The following is a 25,567-nucleotide window of genomic DNA, read 5'->3' as shown; positions in this document are numbered from 1 at the left end:
GGCATGTCCAGCTAAGTCAGACAAGAATTTACAAATCCTCAAATGCCCGTACCTTGAATACTGCACACAGTTCTGGTTGCCCCATCTCCAAAAAGATATATTAGAATTGGAAAAGGTACAGAGAAAGGCAACAAAAATGATTAGGAATATGGAACAACTTCTGTATAAAGAGAGATGCCTGGTCTACACTACGGGTTTAGGTCGACTTTAGCAGCGTTAAACCGAATTAAGCCTGGACACGTCCACACAACGAAGCCCTTTCTTTCGACTTAAAGGGTCCTTTAAACCGGTTTCTTTACACCACCTCTGACGAGGGGATTAGCGATAAAACCGGTCTTTGCGGGTCGGAATTGGGGTAGTGTGGACGGAATTCGACGTTATTGGCCTCCGGGAGCTATCCCACAGTGCTTCATTGTGACCGCTCTGGACAGCACTCTCAACTCAGATGCACTGACCAGGTAGACAGGAAAAGACCCGCGAAGGTTTGAATTTCATTTCCTGTTTGCCCAGCGTGGAGAGCACAGGTGACCCCGCAGAGCTCATCAGCACAGGTAACCGTGATGGAGTCCTCCCAGGATCGCAAAAGAGCTCCAGCATGGACCGAACGGGAGGTACGAGATCTGCTCGCCATATGGGGAGATGAAGCAGTGATAGCTGAACTCCGTAGCAGTAAAAGAAATGGAAAAGTATTAGAAAAGATCTCCAAGGCCATGAAGGACCGAGGCCATAACAGGGACACACAGCAGTGCCGCGTGAAAATTAAGGAGCTACGGCAAGCTTACCACAAAGCCAGAGAAGCAAACGGAAGGTCCGGGGCAGAGCCGCAAACTTGCCGCTACTACGCGGAGCTGCATGCGATCCTAGGGGGTGCAGCCACCACTACCCCAACCGTGTGCTATGACTCTCTCACTGGAGAAACACACAGGGAAGACGGTTCGGGGAACGAGGAAGATGAGGATGGAGGTACTGTAGGTAGCTCACAGCAGCAAGGAAGCGGAGAAACCGGTTTCCCCAACAGCCAGGATATGTTTGTGACCCTGGACCTGGAACCAGTAACCCCCGAACTCACCCAAGACCCTCAGGGCACACAGGAGACCTCTGGTGAGTGTACCTTTGTAACTATTTGTAAACATTACAAAAAAAAAGCAAGCGTGTTTAATGATTACTTTGCCCTGGCAATCGCGGCCAGTACATCTACTGGAAAAGTCTGTATGGGGATGGAGCGGAAATCCTCCAGGGACATCTCCAGAAAGCTCTCCTGGTTGAAATGGGGTGATTTTATTAAGGGGACATTCAGAGGCGCCTGTTCCTGCTCTTCTGACCAGAAATGTTCCCCGCTGTTAACCACGCGGTGGGGGGAGGGGTGAAGTGATCATCCCAGAGAATCGTGTGTGTGTGTGTGTGTGGGGGGGGGGTTTACTTGTGTTTGTGCCGCATGTTAACCGGGAAACCGCAGCCCCCTCCTTTTACATTGAAACCCCATTTTAAATGGACAACCCAATTCATCCTTGATATGGGAAATGCGCTGCTGTTTGCAACCTTTCCCGCATGTTAAGAAGGTTAAAAAACCCAAAACACTGTGGCCTACGATGGCTGCCTGCAAGCCGAAATATGCGACCTTGTAATGAAAGAGTTTACCCATTGTTCCCTAAAATGTGTCTTTTTTAACCACCTCTCCCTTCTCCTCCGCCAGCTGCAAATGTTTCTCCTTCGCAGAGGCTCGTGAACATTAGAAAGAGAAAACGTAGGACGAGGGACGAGATGTTCACGGAGCTGCAGATGTCCGCCCAGGCTGATAGAGCACAGCAGAATGCGTGGAGGCAGTCAATGACGGAGATGAGAAAAGCCCAATATGAACGAGAGGAGAGGTGGCGGGCTGAATGGCGGGATGAAAAGAGCAAGTGGCGGGCTGAAGACGATAGGTGGCGTCAGCTTGCAGACAGACGGCAAGAGGCAATGCTCCGTCTGCTGGAGCATCAAACTGATATGCTCGAGCGTATGGTTGAGTTGCAGGAAAGGCAGCAGGAGCAGAGACCGCCGCTACAGCCCCTGTGTAACCAACAGCCCTCCTCCCCAAGTTCCATAGCCTCCTCACCCAGACGCCCAAGAACACGGTGGGGGGGCCTCCGTCCACCCAGTCACTCCACCCCAGATGATCGCCCAAGCATCAGAAGGCTGGCCTTCAATAAGAGTTAAAGTTTTAAAATGCAGTGTGTCCTTTTCCATCCCTCCTCCCCCACCCATCCCAGGCTACCTTGGCAATTATCCCCCTACCTCTGTAAGGAACTAATAAAGAATGCATGAATGTTAAAAAAAAATGACTTTATTGCCTCTGCAAGCGGGAGGGGAGGGTGGGGTGGGGTGGTTGGTTTACAGGGAAGTAGAGTGAACCGGGTCGGGGGGGGGGGGTTTGGAGGGTTCATCAAGGAGAAACAAACAGAAGTTTCACACAGTAGCCTGGCCAGTCACAAAACTCGTTTTCAAAGCTTCTCTGATGCGCACCGCGCCCTGCTGTGCTCCTCTAACCGCCCTGGTGTCTGGCTGCGCGTAATCAGCGGCCAGGCGAGTTGCCTCAACCTCCCACCCCGCCATAAAGGTCTCCCCCTTACTCTCACAGATATTGTGGAGCGCACAGCAAGTAGCAATAACAAGGGGGATATTCTTTTCGCTGAGGTCTGAGCGAGTCAGTAAGCTGCGCCAGCGCTCTTTTAAACGTCCAAATGCACATTCCACCACCATTCGGCACTTGCTCAGCCTGTAGTTGAACAGGTCCTGACTCCTGTCCAGGCTGCCTGTGTACGGCTTCATGAGCCATGGCATTAAGGGGTAGGCTGGGTCCCCAAGGATCACGATAGGCATTTCAACATCCCCAATGGTCACTTTCTGGTCCGGGAAGAAAGTCCCTTCCTCCAGCTTTCGAAACAGAGCAGAGTTCCTGAAGACGCGAGCATCATGTACCTTTCCCGGCCATCCCACGTTGATGTTGGTTAAACGTCCCTTGTGATCCACCAGGGCTTGCAGCAGCATTAAAAAGTACCCCTTGTGGTTTACGTAGTCGGTGGCTTGGTGCTCCGGTGACAAGATAGGGATATGGGTTCCGTCTATGGCCCCGCCACAGTTTGGGAATCCCATTTCAGCAAAACCATCCACTATTGACTGCACGTTGCCCAGAGACACTACCCTTGCTATCACCAGGTCTTTCATTGCCCTGGCAAATTGGATCACAGCAGCCCCCACCGTAGATTTGCCCACTCCAAATTGATTCCCGACTGACCGGTAGCTGTCTGGCGTTGCAAGCTTCCACAGGGCTATCGCCACTCGCTTCTCAACTGTGAGGGCTGCTCTCATCTTGGTATCCTGGCGTTTCAGGGCAGGGGACAGCAAGTCACAAAGTTCCATGAAAGTGCCCTTACGCATGCGAAAGTTTCGCAGCCACTGGGAATCGTCCCATACCTGCAGCACGATGCGGTCCCACCAGTCTGTGCTTGTTTCCCGGGCCCAGAATCGGCGTTCCACGGCATCAACCTGCCCCAGTGACACCATGATTTCCACATTGCTGGGGCCTGTGCCTTGTGAGAGGTCTATGTCCATGTCAATTTCCTCATCACTCTCGTCGCCGCGCTGCAATCGCCTCCTCGGCTGGTCCGGGTTTCGCCTTGGCATGTCCTGGCTCTGCATATACTCCAGGACAATGCGCGTGGTGTTCATAGTGCTCATAATTGCCACGGTGATCTGAGCGGGCTCCATGATCCCAGTGCTAGCTATGGCGCCTGGTCAGAAAAAAGGCGCGAAAGTAGTATCTGATGGACCAGGAGAAGGAGGGAGGGCGGGGTGACGACATGGCGTATAGGTACAGGAACAGGGAGAAACACAAACAACTGTCACACAGAATGGTCCCCCCAAAGATTAAAATGAAAACCCTGGGCTTAGCAGGCCATTGATTTCACGGAGGAAGGGGAAGCATATGAATACAGAACAAATCTATTTTTTACATCTTAAGGTGGCAGCCGACGGTGCAGCATGAGTGACAGCCATACCCATACCAGTATGACGATGACGGATACCAATCATAAAATACCATCATCTGCCAAAAGGCAAGGGGCTGCTGCTGTGTAGCAATGCAGCCCCACGTCTGCCAGCCCCACGTCCGCCAGCACCCAGCATCGCCCTCGGCCTCTTCTGGGTGCTTAGCAGACAATACTGGGCAATTGGCAGAAAATAGTATATTACGACTGGTAGCCATCATCATCGAAACAGTAGCATGTCTGCCCAGGTGGCCATGATTGACAGCCACACCAATACGATGACGACGGGTACCAGTCATAATATACCATCGCCTGGCAAGGGGCTGGTGCAATGCAGCCCTACGGCTGCCAGCCCCATGGCTATCACTCATGCTACACCGTCTACCGCCAAAAGGCAGTTAGCAGCTGCTGCTGTGTAGCAATGCAGTCCCACGTCTGCCAGCACCCAGAGGACATATGGTGACGGTGAGCTCAGCTGAGCTGAGCGGGCTCCATGCTTGCCGTGGTATGTTGTCTGCACAGGTAACCCAGGTAAAAAGGCGCGAATCTATTGTCTGCGTTGCTGTGACGAGGGGGGAGGGGCCTGACGACATGTACCCAGAACCGCCCGCGACACTTTTTTGCATCATCCGGGCATTGGAATCTCAACCCAGAATTCAAAGAAAAGGCGCGAACCGCTTCTCAGCTCTCTGAGCTGTGGCGCAAACGTAGTATCTGACGGACTAGGGGAAGGAGGGAGGGCGGGCTGAGTGACGACATGGCGTACAGGCACAGGGAATTAAAATCAAGAACGGTGGCTGTGCATCAGGGAGAAACACAAACAACTGTCACACAGAATGGTCCTCCCCAAAGATTAAACTGAAAACCCTGGGCTTAGCAGGCCGTTGATTTGACGGAGGGAGGGGGAAGCAAATGAATACAGAGCAAATCTATTTTTTACATCTTAAGACGACGGTGCAGCGTGACTGATAGCCCTCGGCATCTTTCTGGGTGCTTGGCAGCAAATACGGGGCGGCGTATGACGATGGTCTTCAGGCCTATTGCACAATCGGCTGCTCGGGGAAGACTCTGCTAACGTGCGATGACCCGACTTGTAATAGGACGGCTAATAGTCGTAATACACCATTTACTGCCAAAAGGCAAGCCCCACGGCTGCCAGCACCCAGATCGCCGATGAAGGCTACCAGTCTACTGCACCGTCTACCGCCAAAAGGCAGTTAGCAGCTGCTGCTGTGTAGCAATGCAGTCCCACGTCTGCCGGCACCCAGAGGACATATGGTGACGGTGAGCTGAGCTGAGCGGGCTCCATGTTGTCTGCACAGGTAACCCAGGTAAAGAGGCGCGAATCTATTGTCTGCCGTTGCTGTGATGGGGGAGAGAGGGGCCTGACGACATGTACCCAGAACTGCCCGCGACACTGTTTTGCATCATCCGGGCATTGGGATCTCAACCCAGAATTCAAAGGGGCGGCGGAGACTGCGGGAACTGTGGGATAGCTGTGGGATAGCTACCCATAGTGCAATGCTCTGGAAGTTGACGCTAGCCTTGTACTGTGGACGCGGTCCGCCGACTAGAGCACCTAGAGCATTTTATTGTGTGGACACACACAATCGGCTGTATACAACCGATTTCAATAAAACCGGCTTCTATAAATTCGAACTAATTTCGTAGTGTAGACGTAAGAAGTCTGGGACTGTTCATCTTAGAAAAGAGATGACTAAGGAGGGATATGAAATTGAGAATAGTGTGGAGAAAGTAAATAAGGAAGTGTTGTTTACCCTTTCACATAACACACGAAGCAGGGGTCACCCAATGAAATTAATAGGCAGCAGGTTTAAAACAAACAAATAAAAGGAAGTATTTCTTCACACAATGCACAGTCAGACTGTGGAACTCGTTGCCAGGGGATGTTGTGAAGGCCAAAGCTATAATGGGGTTCAAAAAAGAACTAGATAAGTTCACAGCCAGACGCAGTCACAGCCACAGGTAGTCTTGCTTTGGATACCCACATGTACCATTGGCTGATGGCGTTTGCCATGTGGGGGACCAAACCCCATCATGACACCGGCCTCTCCCCACCTGGGGGATCCAGCGGGCGGGATGTCCCACCTAGTCCAGCCTGCTTAGGAGCCCTCTGCCTGGCCCCATCCCTCATGTCGGTTCCCTGGAGCGGCCTCCAGACAAACATAGTGGAGCTCCCATGGCCACACAGACTAGGAGGAGCAGTCAGTGGTGTAGGGTGACCAGATGTCCCGATTTTATAGGGACAGTTCCAAAATTTGAGACTTTTTCTTATATAGGTGCCTATTACCCCCCTTTTTTCACACTTGCTGTCTGGTCACCCTACAGTGGCGGCAGCGTCCCCCAAGGACCAGCGCCCTCCAGGGGTGAGGCCCAGTGCTGGCCCAGGGAGCCCTGTGGAGAGAAGGCTGGGAACAAAGGGGAAAGGGGCCCGTGGCTGGGGCATGGACAGGTCGATTTCCAAACCCGCCTTCCTCCCTCTGAGCGGCCAGGGGCGCAGTGCTGGCCCTGCTGCCCACAGCCTGCCCTTCCCCCATGTCTTCTCTTCTCCCATCACCAGTCACTGAGCAGCCTCTGCCCTGCACCAAGCAGGGCCGGGGAAAGGTCATTGCCAAGGGACCTTGTCTGGTCTGGCAATTGTACTCCCTTTGCTCTGCCCTGGGCTCCTCTTTGCAGCCCAAAGAAGCAGCCCCAGTAGATCACAGGGCCACCTCACAGAATAGTCACGTTGCCTGGGGGTTGCAGGTTGGTGCCACTCTGTGCTTATCTCCTCCCATATTCAGCCAGCTTCCCAGGGCGAGCTGGGTGGGTGGGAACTGGCAGAGTGGAGATTAGGTGGCTGGGTGGGAGGGGTGGGGCTGTGAGCTGCAGGTGCCGAGATCAGAGTCCAGGGCTTTCCCCACCAATCGCAGGTCAGCATGAGTGTCTTCCTGCCCAGAATTTGCCTCTCCCTGGTTGCCTGTTAGCAGGAGAAAGGCAGCCTGTGGGCAGTACGCTCAGAGGCACTGGGAGCCCTATGAAAGGGATTCCCATACTTGGTGTATCCACGCCCAGTGCACTGCCTGAGGGGAAGACACTGAAGTCGGCCTTTAGGCTGCAAATTTCAAAGCTGCCCAAGGGTGTTCCACTTCTTGGAAACCCGAGCCTTGCCCATCCAGAAACCTCCTAGGACAATTACCAGCTAGGAGCCTCAGCTGAGGTATGTCGGCTCAGCTCCGCTGAAATCTGGAAGGTTCTCGCTTCGAGGTTGGCCGGAGCCCGGGTGAAGCCAAACGTCAAAGTGTTTCTCTCCCATTGTGTCGTCCAACCCAGGATAAGCCCTAGAGTCCCACAGTCCAAGGCCAGAAGGGCCCAGTAGAGCATTGGGTCTGATCTTCTGCAAGTCACAGCCACCACCACTCCTAACACCCGCACACTATCCCAGCCCTGCTCCAGACTGACCAACCCCACTGCACAGAGCAGCTGGTAGGGCTGTTTGACTCATTTCCCACCTGATGCCCTCTGGAGGGCAGCCATTCCCTGAGCAATCCAGCTGTGTGTCACAGTCATGCAAGGAAATGGTTTTGGGGGGCAGAGGGTGGGGGTTGCACCCTGTCACAGGGTGACAGGTCCCTTTAAGAGGTAGTGGATCCAGCCCCACCTGGGCCCCACATGGCTCTCCTCCCATGACAGGTAGGTCTGTTATCCGCACAAAATTCTCTGCTACTCGTACACTCTAGGGCAAGGGTTCGCGCAACAATTTTTTTGGTGGTCTCAAAATGTGGCCACCAACTCTCACTGATGGCCGCATTGACACTTTTTTCCTAAAATAATTAACTTTAGAAAAAACAATTAATGTATATTTGTAGGAATTTTTGGCAGACGCAATAACAAAAATAATGCTGCCTCCCCCTTCTCTCCCCCCCCCCCGCCCATCCAGGGAAAAGTGATATTTATATATTTGTTAATATCACAGCACATTTAGTAGCTATCTGGGAGGCTATGAAAAGTGATAAGTGATATTAACAAACATACAAGTATCACTTTTCACAGATAGCTAGTAAGTCTGCTGGGAAAAGTGATACTTGCATGTTTGTTAATATCACTTTTCTCAGCAAGGACCCATTAAGCCCTGGATGCAGGGGGGCCAAGGGGGAGGCAGCAGGGGCCAGAGGTGATGGTGGGATGGATGTGGGGCTGGGAGAGGCAGCGGGGGCCCAGGGCAATGCAGGGATGAATAGAGGGCCATGGGAGGCAGCAGGGTCCGGGGGAAGGCGGGATGGATATAGGGTTGTGGGAGTCACTCAGGACCAGTGATGGGTGTTGAGGCAGTGGCCCACTGTTGCATGGCCACAGCTAGGGCCAGGACTGGGGACAGGAACTGTGTGGCTGGAGCCAGGGATTGGAGCCCACTGCTACTCAGGCGGAGCTGTGGGTCAGCGCCCAGGGTCAGTTCCTGCTGTCGCACTGCCACACACTCCTACTCGGTAGCACCTAGGAGACCTTGTCATTGACCAGGACCCCCTTGCACGAGTCACTGTACAAACACAGAACAAAGACAGTCCCTGCCCCAAAAAACTTACACTCCTTTGGTCTCATGGCTACTCTCCTTGTGTGTTACCTTCCCTTGCCTCTCGCAGCAGCTCTAACTTTCCCCAGGCCTCTTTGGCCCAGATTAAAGTTGGTGTGACCTAAGGACACCTTAATGCCAACTTGAAAGGGGGTTACAGGAATGTCCTGACTCTGTGTACATTCTGGGTCTCCAAAGGATGTCACGTGAGGTCTTAAATGACAACTGAGGTCATTCTGGTCATTAATAGCGTTGTGAAATGTATGTACAGATGCTATGTCAGGAGCGATGTATATATGCCGAAAAGCTGTTCTTAGAGCCTGTGTCAAAGTCTGAGTCACAAGCAGAGATGAAAGAAGAGGTTTGCTGTCAGATATGAGATGCGTATTGACCTGTCTCTCTGTCAGATGTAAATTAAGCATTGTAAGTTAACACAATGGATGCCCATTTACATGCGGTTAGTGAAGAGAAGTGAAGTCAACAGGAAAGGAGCACACAGGACAAACAAGCCACAGGTGGTTATCCTGCCTCTGAGGATAGACAATGAACTTTGGGAATATAAGCAGAAGGCAAGAGAGACACCCTCTTATCCTACACCTTGGCAGTAAACAGATGGCATGTTTACATTCATGAAAATGCCATCTCAGCCAACCTTGGTTAAATATGCTGCATAGGATTTTGGGCACCAGATAAACTTCTTTTGAAGGGAGATTAGCCTGTTAAGTTTAGTCTCTAGAAAGTGAGTTATAATTTGTGTCATATGTAACATTTTGTTTCCAATATCCTCATTGGCTATCACTTGAATCTTGGATAATAAACTTATTCTTGCTTTCACTATACATTAGGGTGACCAGATGTCCTGATTTTATAGGGACAATCCCGATTTTTGGGTCTTTTTCTTATTTAGGCTCCTATTACCCCCCACCCCCATCCCGATTTTTCACATTTGCTGTTTGGTCACCCTACTATACATGTATCTCAGTGCTGTGATGTTAAGCAAGGTGCTGATCCCGAGTTGACTCAGACAAGCTGGTATGTTCTGTGCCTTCAGGGCCAGCAGACCTGGCGTTTCTGTGAGTGTTCAGTGCAGAAGAGTCTGAATGCTCCAGGGGACTGGGGGTGCACCTGTTGTTAACCTGCCAGGTAATGTACAGGCTGGCCTACCCCAGAAAAGAGTGCTGAAGTGGCTAAAAGGCTGGCGGTGTTAGGAAACTGACACCCACTTAAGCACAGGCAAGACTCCCTCATGTTGGAGGCGGGGCGGGGGATAACAAGATGACTCCCAGTCCTGGGTACCCTGAGAACCGTCCCAGCAGGGAGTGCTGGTTCCTGCAGCCCTCTCCCCTTGTAGGCAATGGGTCACTGGGTGGCTCCCTCAGCAATTGGCAGGGTGGAATTCCAATGTAATGAGAGAGTTTCACAATAAGAGGAGAGATAAAGGGATTTAAAAAGCAAAGCCCCCAGAATTACACTTGGCACAAGCTAAGCTAGGCAAAGCCTTCTTGACCAAAGGGACAGACAGGGAACAACACAGGTACATGGCCCAGATAACAATTCCCATCTCCAACTCCTCTGTCAGCATCCCAACATCCGCCCTGGTCATCTGACAATCACTGACCTTATGCCCCGTTGTCTGGGGATTCACGCCAAATCCAGGGAGATCAACCGCTCCCCGGTCACACCCCAGCTCCTCCAAACCCCTTGGTTACCATCTCCCCCCTACCCCGGGTGTGCCTACCTAGCAGTGCAATGGCTTGAAACCTTGATGGCCCCCCTGAGCCATTGTTTTCTGAGCCCCAGAGGGTGAGTTTTCTGACCTGACTCCGACTCTCCCTCCCCCCACCCGGAGTCAGCCCCACTTGTTGCCCTGGGGAGTGGGGGGTCAGGTCTTCTCCTCCCTTGCCCAGGGGCATTGGTGCACCAGTGCTGCATGTCCCACTTCCATTGGCTGTTACTGTCTGCAGTGCAGTGAGAGGAGCTGTGACTCCTTGGCATGCTCACTCTGCAGCGCACACAGTGCAGCGAGGAAGTAGGGCCCGTCAGGAGTGGGGCATGCAACTGCCGCCATGCCAACCACACTGGCTGGAGGAGGAGAGCCCAGCTGGCCTGAGCCCGAGGGGGTCCAGCTGGTGTCCAATCCGGACCTGATGCTTGTATTCGAGTCCCGATTGGCTGGGGTCAGGTTGTGGAGCTCCCCTCCCCTCATTGGGAATTAAGGACAGAGGCATGTGTCATTGGTCACAAGGCCCAGCTTCTCAAAAGTGACACATGATTTTTTGAAGGGCCCATTTTGAGACTTCTTAAAGGACCTGCGCTACAGAGGGCAGCTGCTCAGGAACTGGGAGCCCATAAATTCAGACACCCAAGCCCACAAGTCAGTTTTGATGTTTGCAGCAGGGTGAGTCACAGGATCCGAGAAAAACGCAGTGCGGGAGGTGATCTTGTTTATTGGACCAATGTCTGTTGATGGAAGGGACACGCTTTTGAGCTTCTGTAGCTCTGGGGAAGGCAAGCAGTGTCACCGTTTCGACACGGTAATTCTCAGATCTCCCGGGAGACTCAGTGGCCCATGTCCCAGTCTCAGGTTCTACTCTCGGGGCATTAGTTTAGTACAGTAAGTATAAAGTCTGTCAGTGTCAGCCACCTGCTCCACACACTGATTGTGTAGCAGTAGAACAATGTGAGCTGGGGGGTGGTTTTTTTTGTAACCAATATAGTTATACTGTACTGGGATAACTCCCATAAGGACTCAGTTATACCAGGATAAAGGAGCCTTAGGTATTGATTATTATCCTTCCTGCATGGGAATAATATACTGGTCTAAGCACCGTTATACTGTGTGATAAACTCAGGACACACGACTGTAAGCGGGGGGGGGGGGGGGGGGGAGAGTAGAAAACAGTCCCAGAAGGGTAAAAGGCCCTCCTCCCAATCAGGTCAATCAGGTTCAGCTGAAAAGGAGTTACCAGAGATCAATTAGGATCAGCTGAGAGGGAGTTACCTGAGGTCAATTAGGATCAGTTGATCCAACTAAGGGCTGCCTGAGACCTTTTTAAACCCTCCCCTGGTGGGAGAAGAGGGAGGAAGAGAGAGAAGGAGTCAAGCTGCCAGTAGGCAAGTAGCAGCAAGAGAGCGAGCCTCTCCAGGAAGGGAGGCTGTATTCCCTCACATAAGGGAGAAAAACAAGCAAAACAAGCAAAAGACTGGCTGAGAGAAGTTGCGGACTGCCCCTGTGCAGCCAAGAGGGACGATTTTACCCCAAGCCCATCTCACCAAGGCTAAAAACAGCTGATGCTGGTGAGACTGAGAAGGTGCCTTATCACAACTGCTATATCTGCCTCCCTACTAGGGGTTGTATTGTTTTACTTAGCCCAGTGTAGGTAAAGCAGTCAGTACAGTCGTTGTGTGGAGAGACCCCCGAAGCTGGTCTGCACACGGGGACACATGCGCCTGGCGTTGCCAGTCAGCGCTCTCCCAGCAAAGCCTGGGAAGTATCAGTCAGGGAACATTTGGCAGTTCTTCAAGTGCTGCTCCTGTGAACTGGGCTCTGGAGACTCAGTGCACATGGAGCGTGCTGGGGTCTGGAATCTCTCTGTTGGCCTTCCCTTTGCGAGTCCAGGATTCTTCTGCCACAGTAAAGCCACAAGGTCACTGTAGCGCCTGGAACAGATGACCGAGGAATTTTGCCTGCACCAGCTTTAGCAGAGGGGGCGCTGGGGGAAGGGTTGTGGGGGCTCTTTGAAGTTGGGTGAGTCATGGCAGGTGGGTCTGGGACTGACCAATCAGCTGCTGGGGCTGATCCTGCCAGCTGCCCTCCCAGATCTCATCTTCCAGAAGATTCTGGTGACCCAGCCAACAGGATACCGACTGGTGCAGTGTCTTGTTGGTGCACCGGAGAGCTTCAGGAAGGAGCTGAGGAGATCTGTGCTCTGAAACCAGCTCTGTCAGCTGTTGTGGAATTTTGGAAGGACCTGCGCTGGGTAAACCCCAAAATATTCATCCCATCCAGGAAGACACCTGTGAAGGTTGTGCTTGGGCTGGAAATGGAGCTGCTGACAACAGCCAGAGCTCTGTGCGTTGCTGGCATCTGTGAAATCCCAGCATGAGAAGCAGCACTGGGAAAGCCATGCACTCATCACACCTTGCTTGGTCAGCCGGTGCAGCGCCAGCTGAGAAAGAACTTGTCATCACCACCTACAGCAGAACACTCTGCCTGTCCAGCAATTTCCAATCAAGGATCTCCAAGCCCTTTATTATTACTCTGGGTTTGGTAACAGTAGTGCCGAGAGGCCTGACCCAAACTCGGGGGCCTGCTGTGCCAGGTGCTGTACAAACACATAGCACGAGACAGGCCCTGCTCCACGGAGGTTCCAGTCTAAATAGACAAGGCGAGGTGGTAGAAATGAATAATTATGACCCTTCCCATTTTGCAGACGAGGAACAGAGCCCCAGAGAGATGCAGCAACTGGCCTCTGATAACCTAGGAAGTTAGCAGAGGAGGTAGGGCTTGGACGCTGCTCGCGAGTATCAGGCCACCGCCTGAAGCACCTAATCACCCTCCAACTCAGTTTCGTGAGCACCGACTAATAAAGCTAAGTGCCCTTCTGGGACAGGGAAGAAGGTGGATCGGGGGAACTACAGGCCAGTCAGCCTCACCTCAGTCCCAGGAAAAATCATGGAGCAGGTCCTCAAGGAATCAATTTTGAAGCACTTAGAGGAGAGGAAAGTGATCAGGAACAGTCAGCATGGATTCACCAAGGGCAAGTCATGCTTGACTAACCTAATTGCCTTCTATGATGAGCTAACTGGCTCTATGGATGAGCGGAAAGCAGTGGATGTGTTATTCCTTGACTTTAGCAAAGCTTTTGACATGGTCTCCCACAGTATTCTTGCCAGCAAGTTAAAGAAATATGGGATGGATGAATGGACTATAAAGTGGATAGAAAGCTGACTAGATCATCTGGCTCAACGGGTAGTGATCAGTGGCTCCATGTCTAGTTGGAGCCGGTATCAAGCAGAGTGCCCCAGGGGTCGGTCCTGGGGCCAGTTTTGTTCAATATCTTCATTAATGATCTGGAGCATGGGGTGGATTGCACCCTCAGCAAGTTTGCAGATGACACTAAACTGGGAGGAGTGGTAGATACGCTGGAAGGTAGGGATAGGATACAGAGGGACCTAGACAAATTAGAGGATTGGGCCAAAAGAAATCTGATGAGGTTCAACAAAGACAAGTGCAGAGTCCTGCAGTTAGGAAGGAAGAATCCCATGCACTGCTACAGACTAGGGACCGAGTGGCTAGGCAGCAGTTCTGCAGAAAAGGACCTAGGGGTTACAGTGGACAAGAAGCTGGATATGAGTCAACAGTGTGCCCTTGTTGCCAAGAAGGCTAACAGCATTTTGGGCTGTATAAGTAGGAGCATTGCCAGCAGATCGAGGAACGTGATCATTCCCCTCTATTCAACATTGGTGAGGCCTCATCTGGAGTACGGGGTCCAGTTTTGGGCCCCACACTACAAGAAGGATGTGGAAAAATTGGAAAGAGTGCAGCGGAGGGCAACAAAAATGATTAGGGGGCTAGAGCACATGACTTATGAGGAGAGGCTGAGGGAATTGGGATTATTTAGTCTGCAGGGGGGATTTGATAGCTACTTTCAACAATCTGAAAGGAGGTTCCAAAGAGGATGGATCTAGACTGTTCTCAGTGGTAGCAGAGGACAGAACAAGGAAGTAATGGTCTCAAGTTGCAGTGGGGGAGGTTTAGATTTGATATTAGGAAAAATTTTTTCACTAGGATGAAGCACTGGAATGGGTTACCTAGGGAGGTGGTGGAATCTCCTTCCTTAGATGTTTTTAAGGTCAGGCTTGACAAAGCCCTGGCTGGGATGATTTAGTTGGGGATTGGTCCTTCTTTGAGCAGGGGGGTTGGACTAGATGACCTCCTGAGGTGCCTTCCAACCCTGATATTCTATGACAGCCGTCATGGGGCCGATTCCACAGAGGAACAAGGACGCCAATGTGTTCAACTGGAAGTGCCTAAAATCGAAGTTAGTGCTGTGGCAAACAATGAAAAAGACACCTGATTTTCAGAGGTGCCCTGGGAAGAGAGAGATACATCTCAAAGTCATGCAGGCCACCACTTGTAACACCACCTCCAGGTGGGTTATCAGCATTGGGGATTGAACTGAGGCTGCTGGTGCATAGAATGCAAGGCCAGAAGGGACCGTTGCAAGCGTCTAGTCTGATCTCCTGCATAGCATAGGCTGTAGGACTTCCCCACAATCATTCCTAAAAGCAGAGGCAAAGTGTCCTCAGCCTGGATCAGGCTCAGCCACCACTGGGGCGCCCCATACCAATTGGGTGTGGGTAACCGAACTCCTGGCCTTGTAAGGTGCTGAGTGCTTCCGAGGGCGAGTGTGTGTGTGGGAGGAGGCGCTGCATGCACTCTGCTCTCTCAAGGTCTAGGGGAGATCAGCCCCTGGTAGAACTGGGCCCTGCTGGGAGACACAGGCATTGCATGCTGGGATGTGTTCTGGTGCCGTGGGAGCTCCGGGTGGGAAGGGGCAGTGGATGTTGAGCCAGAAGCACTCCTTGCAGGAGTTGGCAGTGCCAGGCCTCTGTCCCTGAGCTTGGAAAGTGCATGTGTTTCCCAGAGACCTGAGGCTGCCAGGCTGGCTGCCAGCTGCTTGTCAAGCCTCACAGTGGCAGGGCAGGTTGTCTCCCCGTTCTGGGGCTTGTTGTTGCAGCCTGATGTTTGTTTCGGCTTGTCGGCCGCCTGTGCTGTTCCTCTGCTTTGTAAAAAAAGGAACAAGGTACTGGCAGATGCTCTCTGCTTTTCAGGACGAGATGGGTATGGAATCATCTCAGTCGCAGCTTTAGTGAATTTCTACAAGGCAGCCCCTGGGAAGGCATCCTATGGCTCTGACACTAGGATCCAAACCTCCATCCAGTGGAACACATCATCTCGCCTCTTCTGAGAGACAGCAAACAGACAAATGTAAGGGGACTGTTGCCCCCTTACTAACGTTCAGTGGAGGTGTTTTGGTTGGCTAGCTCCCAGCACAATGGGGAGAGGCCAATGCTCCAGATCAGCCTAATTAACAGGGCGGGCAGGCTAATCATGGAGTCAGGAGGCCAGGGGGGTCCCATCCTCCGTGTGAGCTGGAATGGCCTGAGTCAGACAGAGTGGGGCCGAGCTAAGGAGAGAGCAGGGGCCCAAGCTAAGCTGCTGGAAGCAGAGCTGCAGCCCCAAAGCCAGAGCACAGCCCAGAGAGAGCAGACCTGCCCTGGGAGGAGAGCTGTAGGAGCCAGAGGGGCCAGACAAGCAGCCAGGAAGCAGGTCAGAGCTGGGAGCAGAGTCACAGAAGCAGCCTGCAGAGCCGACCTGTCCTGGGGGCAGAGCTGCAGCAACCAGAGCCAGAGAGGCCAGAGAAGCAGCCCAGGGAGCTGGAGGCAGAGCAACAGCAGCAGCCGTGCTGAGGCAGAGTGGAGCTGGAGCTGGAGCTGGGGCTGAAGCTGGAGCTGGAGCTGGGGCTGGAGCAGTCCGGAGCTGGGTGCGGTGAACAGCTGGGAAGAGTGAGAGGGACCCTGGGCAGTCGGCCCAGCACAGGGAGACACCTCAGCCAAGAGGCTCTGCAGGCCAGACGTGAAGGGGGATTGTAACCCTGTCAGGGCGGGGGCAATGCTGGGAAGAAGGGTCCTGCCGCCTAGAGCCTGAGGGTATGTCTACACTACGAAATTAGTTCGAATTTATAGAAGCCGGTTTTATAGAAATCGGTTGTATACAGCCGATTGTGTGTGTCCCCACATAAAATGCTCTAAGTGCTCTAGTCGGCGGACCGCGTCCACAGTACCGAGGCTAGCGTCGACTTCCGGAGCATTGCACTATGGGTAGCTATCCCACAGCTATCCCACATTTCCCGCAGTCTCCGCCGCCCATTGGAATTCTGGGTTGAGATCCCAATGCCCGGATGATGCAAAACAGTGTCGCGGGAGGTTCTGGGTACATGTCGTCAGGCCCCTCCCCCTCCGTCACAGCAACAGCAGACAATAGATTCGCGCCTTTTTACCTGGGTTACCTGTGCAGACAACATACCACGGCAAGCATGGAGCCCGCTCAGCTCAGCTGAGCTCACCGTCAGCATATGTCCTCTGGGTGCCGGCAGACGTGGGACTGCATTGCTACACAGCAGCAGCTGCTAACTGCCTTTTGGCGGTAGACGGTGTAGCATGACTAATAGCCGTGGGGCTGGCAGCCGTAGGGCTGCATTGCACCAGCCCCTTGCCCTTTGGTAGAAGATGGTATATTACAACTGGTAACCGTCGTCGTCATACTGCAGTGGCTGTCAATCATGGGCACCTGGGCAGACATGCTACTGTCTCGATGATGATGGCTATCAGTCGTAGTATACTATTTTCTGCCAATTGCCCAGTATTGTCTGCTAAGCACCCAGAAGAGGCCGAGGGTGATCTGGGTGCTGGCAGACGTGGGGCTGGCAGACGTGGGGCTGCATTGCTACACAGCAGCAGCCCCTTGCCTTTTGGTAGAAGATGGTATATTACGATTGGTATCCGTCGTCATCATACTGCAGAGGCTATCAGTCATGCTGCACCGTCGGCTGCCAGCTTAAGATGTAAAAAATAGATTTGTTCTGTATTCATTTGCTTCCCCTTCCTCCGTGAAATCAACGGCCTGCTAAGCCCAGGGTTTTCAGTTTAATCTTGGGGGGGACCATTCTGTGTGACAGTTGTTTGTGTTTCTCCCTGATGCACAGCCACCTTTCTTGATTTTAATTCCCTGTACCTGTACCTGTACGCCATGTCGTCACTCGGCCCACCCTCCCTCCCGCCCTCCCTCCTTCCCCTAGTCCGTCAGATACTAGTTTCGCGCCTTTTTTCTGACCAGGCGCCATAGCTAGCACTGGGATCATGGAGCCCGCTCAGATCACCGCGGCAATTATGAGCACTATGAACACCACGCGCATTGTCCTGGAGTATATGCAGAGCCAGGACATGCCAAGGCGAAACCCGGACCAGCCGAGGAGGCGATTGCAGCGCGGCGAAGAGAGTGATGAGGAAATTGACATGGACATAGACCTCTCACAAGGCACAGGCCCCAGCAATGTGGAAATCATGGTGTCACTGGGGCAGGTTCATGCCGTGGAACGCCGATTCTGGGCCCGGGAAACAAGCACAGACTGGTGGGACCGCATCGTGCTGCAGGTGTGGGACGATTCCCAGTGGCTGCGAAACTTTTGCATGCGTAAGGGCACTTTCATGGAACTTTGTGACTTGCTTTCCCCTGCCCTGAAATGCCAGGATACCAAGATGAGAGCAGCCCTCACAGTTGAGAAGCGAGTGGCCCTGTGGAAGCTTGCAACGCCAGACAGCTACCGGTCAGTCGGGAATCAATTTGGAGTGGGCAAATCTACGGTGGGGGCTGCTGTGATCCAATTTGCCAGGGCAATGAAAGACCTGGTGATATCAAGGGTAGTGACTCTGGGCAACGTGCAGTCAATAGTGGATGGTTTTGCTGAAATGGGATTCCCAAACTGTGGTGGGGCCATAGACGGAACCCATATCCCTATCTTGTCACCGGAGCACCAAGCCACCGACTACGTAAACCGCAAGGGGTACTTTTCAATGCAGCTGCAAGCCCTGGTGGATCACCAGGGACGTTTCACTAACATCAACGTGGGATGGCCGGGAAAGGTACATGATGCTCGCGTCTTCAGGAACTCTGGTCTGTTTCGAAAGCTGGAGGAAGGGACTTTCTTCCCGGACCAGAAAGTAACCGTTGGGGATGTTGAAATGCCTATCGTGATCCTTGGGGACCCAGCCTACCCCTTAATGCCATGGCTCATGAAGCCGTACACAGGCAGCCTGGACAGGAGTCAGGACCTGTTCAACTATAGGCTGAGCAAGTGCCGAATGGTGGTGGAATGTGCATTTGGACGTTTAAAAGCGCGCTGGCGCAGCTTACTGACTCGCTCAGACCTCAGCGAAAAGAATATCCCCCTTGTTATTGCTGCTTGCTGAGCGCTCCACAATATCTGTGAGAGTAAGGGGGAGACCTTTATGGTGGGGTGGGAGGTTGAGGCAACTCGCCTGGCCGCTGATTACGCGCAGCCAGACACCAGGGCGGTTAGAGGAGCACAGCAGGGCGCGGTGCGCATCAGAGAAGCTTTGAAAACGAGTTTTGTGACTGGCCAGGCTACTGTGTGAAACTTCTGTTTGTTTCTCCTTGATGAACCCTCCAACCCCCCCCCCCGACCTGGTTCACTCTACTTCCCTGTAAACCAACCACCCCACCCCACCCTCCCCTCCCCAATTCGAGCACCGCTTGCAGAGGCAATAAAGTCATTGTTTTTTCACATTCATGCATTCTTTATTAATTCCTCACAGAAGTAGGGGGATAATTGCCAAGGTAGCCTGGGATGGGTGGGGGAGGAGGGATGGAAAAGGACACAGTGCATTTTAAAACTTTAACTCTTATTGAAGGCCAGCCTTCTGATGCTTGGGCGATCATCTGGGGTGGAGTGACTGGGTGGCTGGAGGCCCCCCCACCGTGTTCTTGGGCGTCTGGGTGAGGAGGCTATGGAACTTGGGGAGGAGGGCTGTTGGTTAAACAGGGGCTGTAGCGGCGGTCTCTGCTCCTGCTGCCTTTCCTGCAGCTCAACCATACGCTCGAGCATATCAGTTTGATGCTCCAGCAGACGGAGCATTGACTCTTGCCGTCTGTCTGCAAGCTGACGCCACCTATCGTCCTCAGCCTGCCACTTGCTCTTTTCATCCCGCCATTCAGCCCGCCACCTCTCCTCTCGTTCATATTGTGCTTTTCTCATGTCCGACATTGACTGCCTCCACGCATTCTGCTGTGCTCTATCAGCGTGGGAGGACATCTGCAGCTCCGTGAACATATCGTCCCGCGTCCTCCGTTTTCTCTTTCTAATGTTCACTAGCCTCTGCGAAGGAGAAACATTTGCAGCTGGTGGAGGAGAAGGGAGAGGTGGTTAAAAAAGACACATTTTAGAGAACAATGGGTACACTCTTTCATTACAAGGTCGCATTTTTCCTCTGCCTGCCGGTTTGGTATGAGAGATCACTCACGCAGTGCCCCAGGCAACATATTTCGGCTTGCAGGCAGCCATGGTAGGCCACAGTCTTTTGGCTTTTTTAACCTTCTTAACATGCGGGAAAGGTTTCAAACAGCAGCGCATTTCCCATATCAAGGATGAATTGGGTTTGCCATTGAAAATGGGTTTTCAATGTAAAAGGAGGGGCTGCGGTTTCCCGGTTAACATGCGGCACAAACCCAAGTAACCCCCCCCCACACACACACACACGATTCTCTGGGATGATCACTTCACCCCTCCCCCCACCGCGTGGTTAACAGCGGGGAACATTTCTGTTCAGAAGAGCAGGAACGGGCACCTCTGAATGTCCCCTTAATAAAATCACCCCATTTCAACCAGGTGACCGTGAAACATATCACTCTCCTGAGGATAACAAAGAGAGATAAGGAATGGATATTGTCTGCATGCCAGCAAACACCGGGACCATACGCTGCCATGCTTTGTTATGCAATGATTCCAGACTACGTGCTACTGGCCTGGAGTACATGAAGGAGAGCTTTCTGGAGATGTCCCTGGAGGATTTCCGCTCCATCCCCATACACGTTAACAGACTTTTCCAGTAGATGTACTGGCTGCGATTGCCAGGGCAAATTAATCATTAATCATTAAACACGCTTGCTTTTAAACCATGTGTAATATTTACAAAGGTACACTCACCAGAGGTCTCCTGTGTGCCCTCAGGGTCTTGGGTGAGTTCGGGGGTTACTGGTTCCAGGTCCAGGGTGACAAACATATCCTGGCTGTTGGGGAAACCGGTTTCTCCGCTTCCTTGCTGCTGTGAGCTACCTACAGTACCTCCATCCTCATCTTCCTCGTTCCCCGAACCGTCTTCCCTGTGTGTTTCTCCAGTGAGAGAGTCATAGCACACGGTTGGGGTAGTGGTGGCTGCACCCCCTAGAATGGCATGCAGCTCCGCGTAGAAGCGGCCAGTTTGCGGCTCTGCCCCGGACCTTCCGTTTGCTTCTCTGGCTTTGTGGTAGGCTTGCCGTAGCTCCTTAATTTTCACGCGGCACTGCTGTGTGTCCCTGTTATGGCCTCGGTCCTTCATGGCCTTGGAGACCTTTTCTAATACTTCGCCATTTCTTTTACTGCTACGGAGTTCAGCTAGCACTGATTCATCTCCCCATATGGCGAGCAGATCCCGTACCTCCCGTTCGGTCCATGCTGGAGCTCTTTTGCGATCCTGGGACTCCATCACGGTTACCTGTGCTGATGAGCTCTGCGTGGTCACCTGTGCTCTCCACGCTGAGCAAACAGGAAATGAAATTCAAACGTTCGCAGGTCTTTTCCTGTCTACCTGGTCAGTGCATCTGAGTTGAGAGTGCTGTCCAGAGCGGTCACAATGAAGCACTGTGGGATAGCTCCCGGAGGCCAATAACGTCGAATTCCGTCCACACTACCCCAATTCCGACCCGCAAAGGCCGATTTTATCGCTAATCCCCTCGTCGAAGGTGGTGTAAAGAAACCGGTTTAAAGGACCCTTTAAGTCGAAAGAAAGGGCTTCGTCGTGTGGACGTGTCCAGGCTTAATTCGATTTAAAGCTGCTAAAGTCGACCTAAACCCGTAGTGTAGACCAGGCCTGAGAGCGTGTGGCCACCGACAGAGCAAGTGTCCAACCCGCAGTGTCTCTGCAGCACAGCCAGGGCCTGAGAAGGAGGCCTGGGACCTACAAGGAACAGACAGTGAACTGCCCTGACGTTCCAGAGACGCTGTTTGTGATGTTCCCTGCCACAGAGCAGGGTGATGTGTTTTCCTTTAACCGTTCCCATTTTTTCTTATTCTTTTTTTTAATTAATTGTTAATTAAACAACTTGTATTTGCTTTAAATTGTATGTAATGATCAGTGGGTCAAGGAGGTGCCCAGTGCAGAGAGAGTACCCCGGAGTGGGGACACCCTAGCCCCTGTCCTGGGTGACCAAAGCAGGGTTGGGGGTCAAGCCCCCCAGGAATCCTGGGCCCAGCCTTGTTGGGGTTACAAGGACTCTGCCAGACAGGAGAGTGGAAGGGGTGTCCTCAAGGGCAGGGAGGCCTCTGGGTAAAGGAAGTGGGAGCAAGGACTCAGATCCTTGGGGGGAGGGATAGCTCAGTGGTTTGAGCATTGGCCTGCTAAACCCAGGGTTGTGAGTTCAATCCTTGAGGGAGCCCCTTGGGGATCCGGGGCAAAATCAGTACTTGGTCCTGCTAGTGAAGGCAGGGGGCTGGACTCAATGACCTTTCAAGGTCCCTGCCAGTTCTAGGAGATGGGATATCTTAATTAATTAATTATAAAAATAATTAATCCTTTTGCTAGCCCACTTCACCGGGGTAGTGCAGAAGCCAGGAAAGTTCCCCACAATAGCAGGACCATTCTCCCGCTTACACAACGACAAACCTCAGTAGGCAAGGCTTGGATGTGACCAGTGCAGCGTGAGAGGAAAACCACTGAACCAACAACATTGCTTTCAGCAACCGGAGACTCCAGCAAGCGTTCTCTTATCAAAAGAGCCTGGGATTAATATCCCCTGCACCCAACATTGCTGCTGGACGTGTTCAATCAAATGCCTGAATTGTGTCATCAGTTTCTCTTTGCATTGTTGTGGTAGGACCTGGGGGTCCCAGTCCTGGATCAGCCCCCTTGTGCTAGGTGCTGTAAAGACAGCCCACCTTTGTTATCTCTGCATTCTTACCTAGCCCCCCATCACTGGGGTAGCTGGCACCTCACACCCCCTGGGAGCTAGGTCAGTGCAGTTATCGCTGTTTTACAGCCAGGGAACTGAGGCACAGAAGGGCTGAGGGACACAGGAAGGCTGCACTGGAGCAGGGGTTTTAACCCAGGTTTCCAAGGTTCTAATCTAGAGCCCTCACCACTGGGCCATGCAAACAAAGAGCTAGAGTTCACCCCAGAGAGCTTCCCACTTACTGCTGGACTCAGCCTCTTGCCCTGTTCAGATCAGAGTGACAAGCAATTAAGGAGCTGGGGTTCCCTTTAGCAGGGCATACAGGAAGAGCCATGGACTGGCTCCTTTTCTGGGGAAAGCAGAGATCTTGCAAATGTTCGGAAAGCAAGGGGCGGCTCATCGCAGGCACTCCTCGTTGGCGGGGCAACAAAAAGGGGGCATGAAGCAGCTCTCTCTGTGGAGCTTGGGGGTGGTGCGAGCCCTGGTGGGCAGGTCTCAGCAGAGGGGTTGGGAGAGGCACCTGGCTGCAGGCTGGGGCCGGCAGGGTTAACCCCAGGCAGCAGTGGCAAGGGTGGCTGGGGGCTCCCTGTGGAGCGGGCATTGTGGCCTTCATGAAGTGCCTTCAGTCCCCTCCCTACCTGGCCCCCTGCTCCCCAGGTAGGAGTGGAGAGAGGAGCCAGCTCTGTTGCCTGGGGGCTGCATGCAGCCAGTGTCAGGGGAAGGGGCCAGGGCGAGCCGCTGCCGCCTGCCCCGGGCCCAGTAGTCTCAGGACCATGTGGCCAACAGGTAAGGGGGGCTGTGGGCTGGTCAGGCTTCTCCTGGGAATGAATGGACTGCATGGAAGCATGGGGCTAAAGTTGGGCTGCTCTTCCCGGGAACGGGTCCAAGCAGAGTTGGGCAACAGCTGGGCGTGGAGGCCCCAGCCAGTGGCCAGGCTGGGGGGACGAAGGAGAGGGGCTGGGGGTCACTGCAAATGGCGGGGGGAGGAGGAGGGGGTCTGCAGCAGTGTTCTCGTTAGAGCTGCTATGCTGGGGGAGCAGCGGGGTGCATGTGTCACTTGCGGGGAATTCTCTCCCACCCACATTCCAGAGAACAGGAAAAACGTTTGTTCTTTGTGCACTGGCTGAGCCAAGTGTCCAGGATTCATGGCAGATAGAGCAGCCTCTGAGGCCCAGGAAATGCCCGGGCTCTGGCAGCACTGGTGCGGCTGCTATTTAAGGGGCTGCCTGACATCAGCACCTCCAGGAGCCTCTGCAAACTGCACCATCCAGAGCCACCTGGAGCCTGCACCCTGAACCCTCTCCCACACCCCAATCCAATGTCCCAGCTCAGAGCCTCCTCCTGCACACAAACTCCCACCCTCCCACACTCTGAACCCCTTGGCCCCACCCCGGAGTCCCCTCCTGCACCCCGAACCCCTCATCCCTGGCCCCACCCCAGAGCCTGCACCCCAGCCAGAGCCCTCCCGCACCCCAATCCCCTGCCCGGTGAAAACGAGTGAGTGAGCGAGGGCGGGGGAGAGCGAGCGACAGAGGAGTGGGAATGGAGTGAACGGGGATGGTGTCTCGGGGAAGAGGCGGGGCAAGGGTGTTCAGTTTTCTGAAATTAGAAAGTTGGTGACCCTACTAAGGGCTGGGGAGACCCAGCGGGGAAGCTGGATCCCTGGCCCTAGGGCTGGAGACACAGTGCGGGAGCTGGAGCCCAGGCCAAGGCTGGTGTCTGGTGGTCCTGTTTTCAGGCTGCTGTTCATTTGCATGGGGTTCAGACTGAGGCAGGGGCTGCACACACAGCATAACCAGGCCAAGCCAGTGCCCCAGCAGGCCATAGGCTGCAGCACCTCATGCTGCCTGTCCAAAAGGGCAGTAGTTGGAGCTGGTGTTAGCCCATCATGTGCAGGGGCGTCTCCAGGCACCAGCGCACAAAGTGCGTGCCTGGGGCGGCCTGCCGGTCGCCGTGAGGGCGGCAGTCAGGCTGCCTTCGGCAGCATGCCTGCGGGAGGTCCGCCGATCCCGTGGTTTCGGCGGCAATTCGGCGGCGGGTACACCGAAGGCGCGGGACCGGCGGACCTCCCACAGGCATGCCGCCAAATCCACGTTACCAGCGGACCTCCATGCTTGGGGTGGCAAAATACATAGAGTTGCCCCTGATTATGTGTTTCTCTGTTGGTTGGGGTGCGTGGAGCCGATCACTGGGTGTGCATCAGAGCTATGTGCACAGGCCGTCCCCAGAGCCCAGTGCGATGGTGTCCGCTCCAGAGGCGTCAGGCACATGGTGTTTTTCAGGCTGTGGGCTGCATATAAATCAGGTCTTTGGGTCCAATCGGGCACCTCCTGAAGCTCCCGATATATCATCACAGGCACAGCCTTTGCAGCAGAGCCCTGGCAAGCTGCCCCTGCCATGCAGCCCTAACAGGGGCAGGTGGGTCATGGTGGGAGGGAAGCAGACACCTCTGGTGTTTGCTGTCCTGCTTTTCAGCAAGCGGAGGTGCCATTCAACCCTGGGATGCTAGAGCGGCAACCTAATCCCTGCGCATTTACTACTTGTACAGTCAGAAAGTGATTTCCTTATGACAACCCCCCCACCCCCCGTCCATAGCAGTTGCTCAAGGAAAGCTGACACTGAGGGCTGCATAGAATCATAGAATCATAGAATATCAGGGTTGGAAGGGACCTCAAGAGGTCATCTAGTCCAACCCCCTGCTCAAAGCAGGACCAATTCCCAACTAAATCATCCCAGCCAGGGCTTTGTCAAGCCGGGCCTTAAAAACCTCCAAGGAAGGAGACTCCACCACCTCCCTAGGTAACGCATTCCAGTGTTTCACCACCCTCCTAGTGAAATAGTGTTTCCTAATATCCAACCTGGACCTCCCCCACTGCAACTTGAGACCATTGCTCCTTGTTCTGTCATCTGCCACCACTGAGAACAGCCGAGCTCCATCCTCTTTGGAACCCCCCTTCAGGTAGTTGAAGGCTGCTATCAAATCCCCCCTCATTCTTCTCTTCTGGAGACTAAACAATCCCAGTTCCCTCAGCCTCTCCTCATAAGTCATGTGCTCCAGACCCCTAATCATTTTTGTTGCCCTCCGTTGGACTCTTTCCAATTTTTCCACATCCTTCTTGTGGAAACTGGACACAGTATTCCAGATGAGGCCTCACCAATGTTGAATAAAGGGGAACGATCACG

The 25,567-nt window shown here is 53.3% G+C and overlaps 2 protein-coding genes across 2 annotated transcripts; one reads left to right on the top strand and one right to left on the bottom strand.

Moving 5' to 3' along the window:
* The first annotated feature begins 560 nt into the window (after window positions 1-560).
* On the top strand, window positions 561-2,196 carry LOC135972668 (uncharacterized). The gene is made up of 2 exons (XM_065551410.1): window positions 561-1,101; window positions 1,694-2,196. Exons 1-2 carry the CDS (start codon window positions 561-563, stop codon window positions 2,194-2,196), a joined length of 1,044 nt encoding a protein of 347 aa, XP_065407482.1.
* A 16,737-nt stretch (window positions 2,197-18,933) lies between these two features.
* Window positions 18,934-21,291, bottom strand: LOC135972667 (uncharacterized). The gene is made up of 2 exons (XM_065551409.1): window positions 20,385-21,291; window positions 18,934-19,579 (listed from the first exon to the last, which is right to left on the bottom strand). Exons 1-2 carry the CDS (start codon window positions 20,920-20,922, stop codon window positions 19,077-19,079), a joined length of 1,041 nt encoding a protein of 346 aa, XP_065407481.1. The 5' UTR covers window positions 20,923-21,291; the 3' UTR covers window positions 18,934-19,076.
* Window positions 21,292-25,567: the final 4,276 nt, after the last annotated feature.

The sequence above is a fragment of the Chrysemys picta genome, chromosome 7 (assembly GCF_011386835.1).
Source record: "Chrysemys picta bellii isolate R12L10 chromosome 7, ASM1138683v2, whole genome shotgun sequence".
NCBI lineage: Eukaryota > Metazoa > Chordata > Testudines > Emydidae > Chrysemys > Chrysemys picta.
This window is presented reverse-complemented; position numbering and strand designations above follow the sequence as displayed.

Bases quoted from the DNA above. Each gene is read 5' to 3' on its own strand.
- LOC135972668 (XM_065551410.1), top strand. From the start codon at position 561: ATGGAGTCCTCCCAGGATCGCAAAAGAGCTCCAGCATGGACCGAACGG. The intron at 1,102-1,693 runs GTGAGTGTACCT...CTCCTCCGCCAG, and splicing joins GGGCACACAGGAGACCTCTG to CTGCAAATGTTTCTCCTTCG.
- LOC135972667 (XM_065551409.1), bottom strand. From the start codon at position 20,922: ATGGAGTCCCAGGATCGCAAAAGAGCTCCAGCATGGACCGAACGGGAG. The intron at 19,580-20,384 runs GTGAGTGTACCT...CTCCTCCACCAG, and splicing joins GGGCACACAGGAGACCTCTG to CTGCAAATGTTTCTCCTTCG.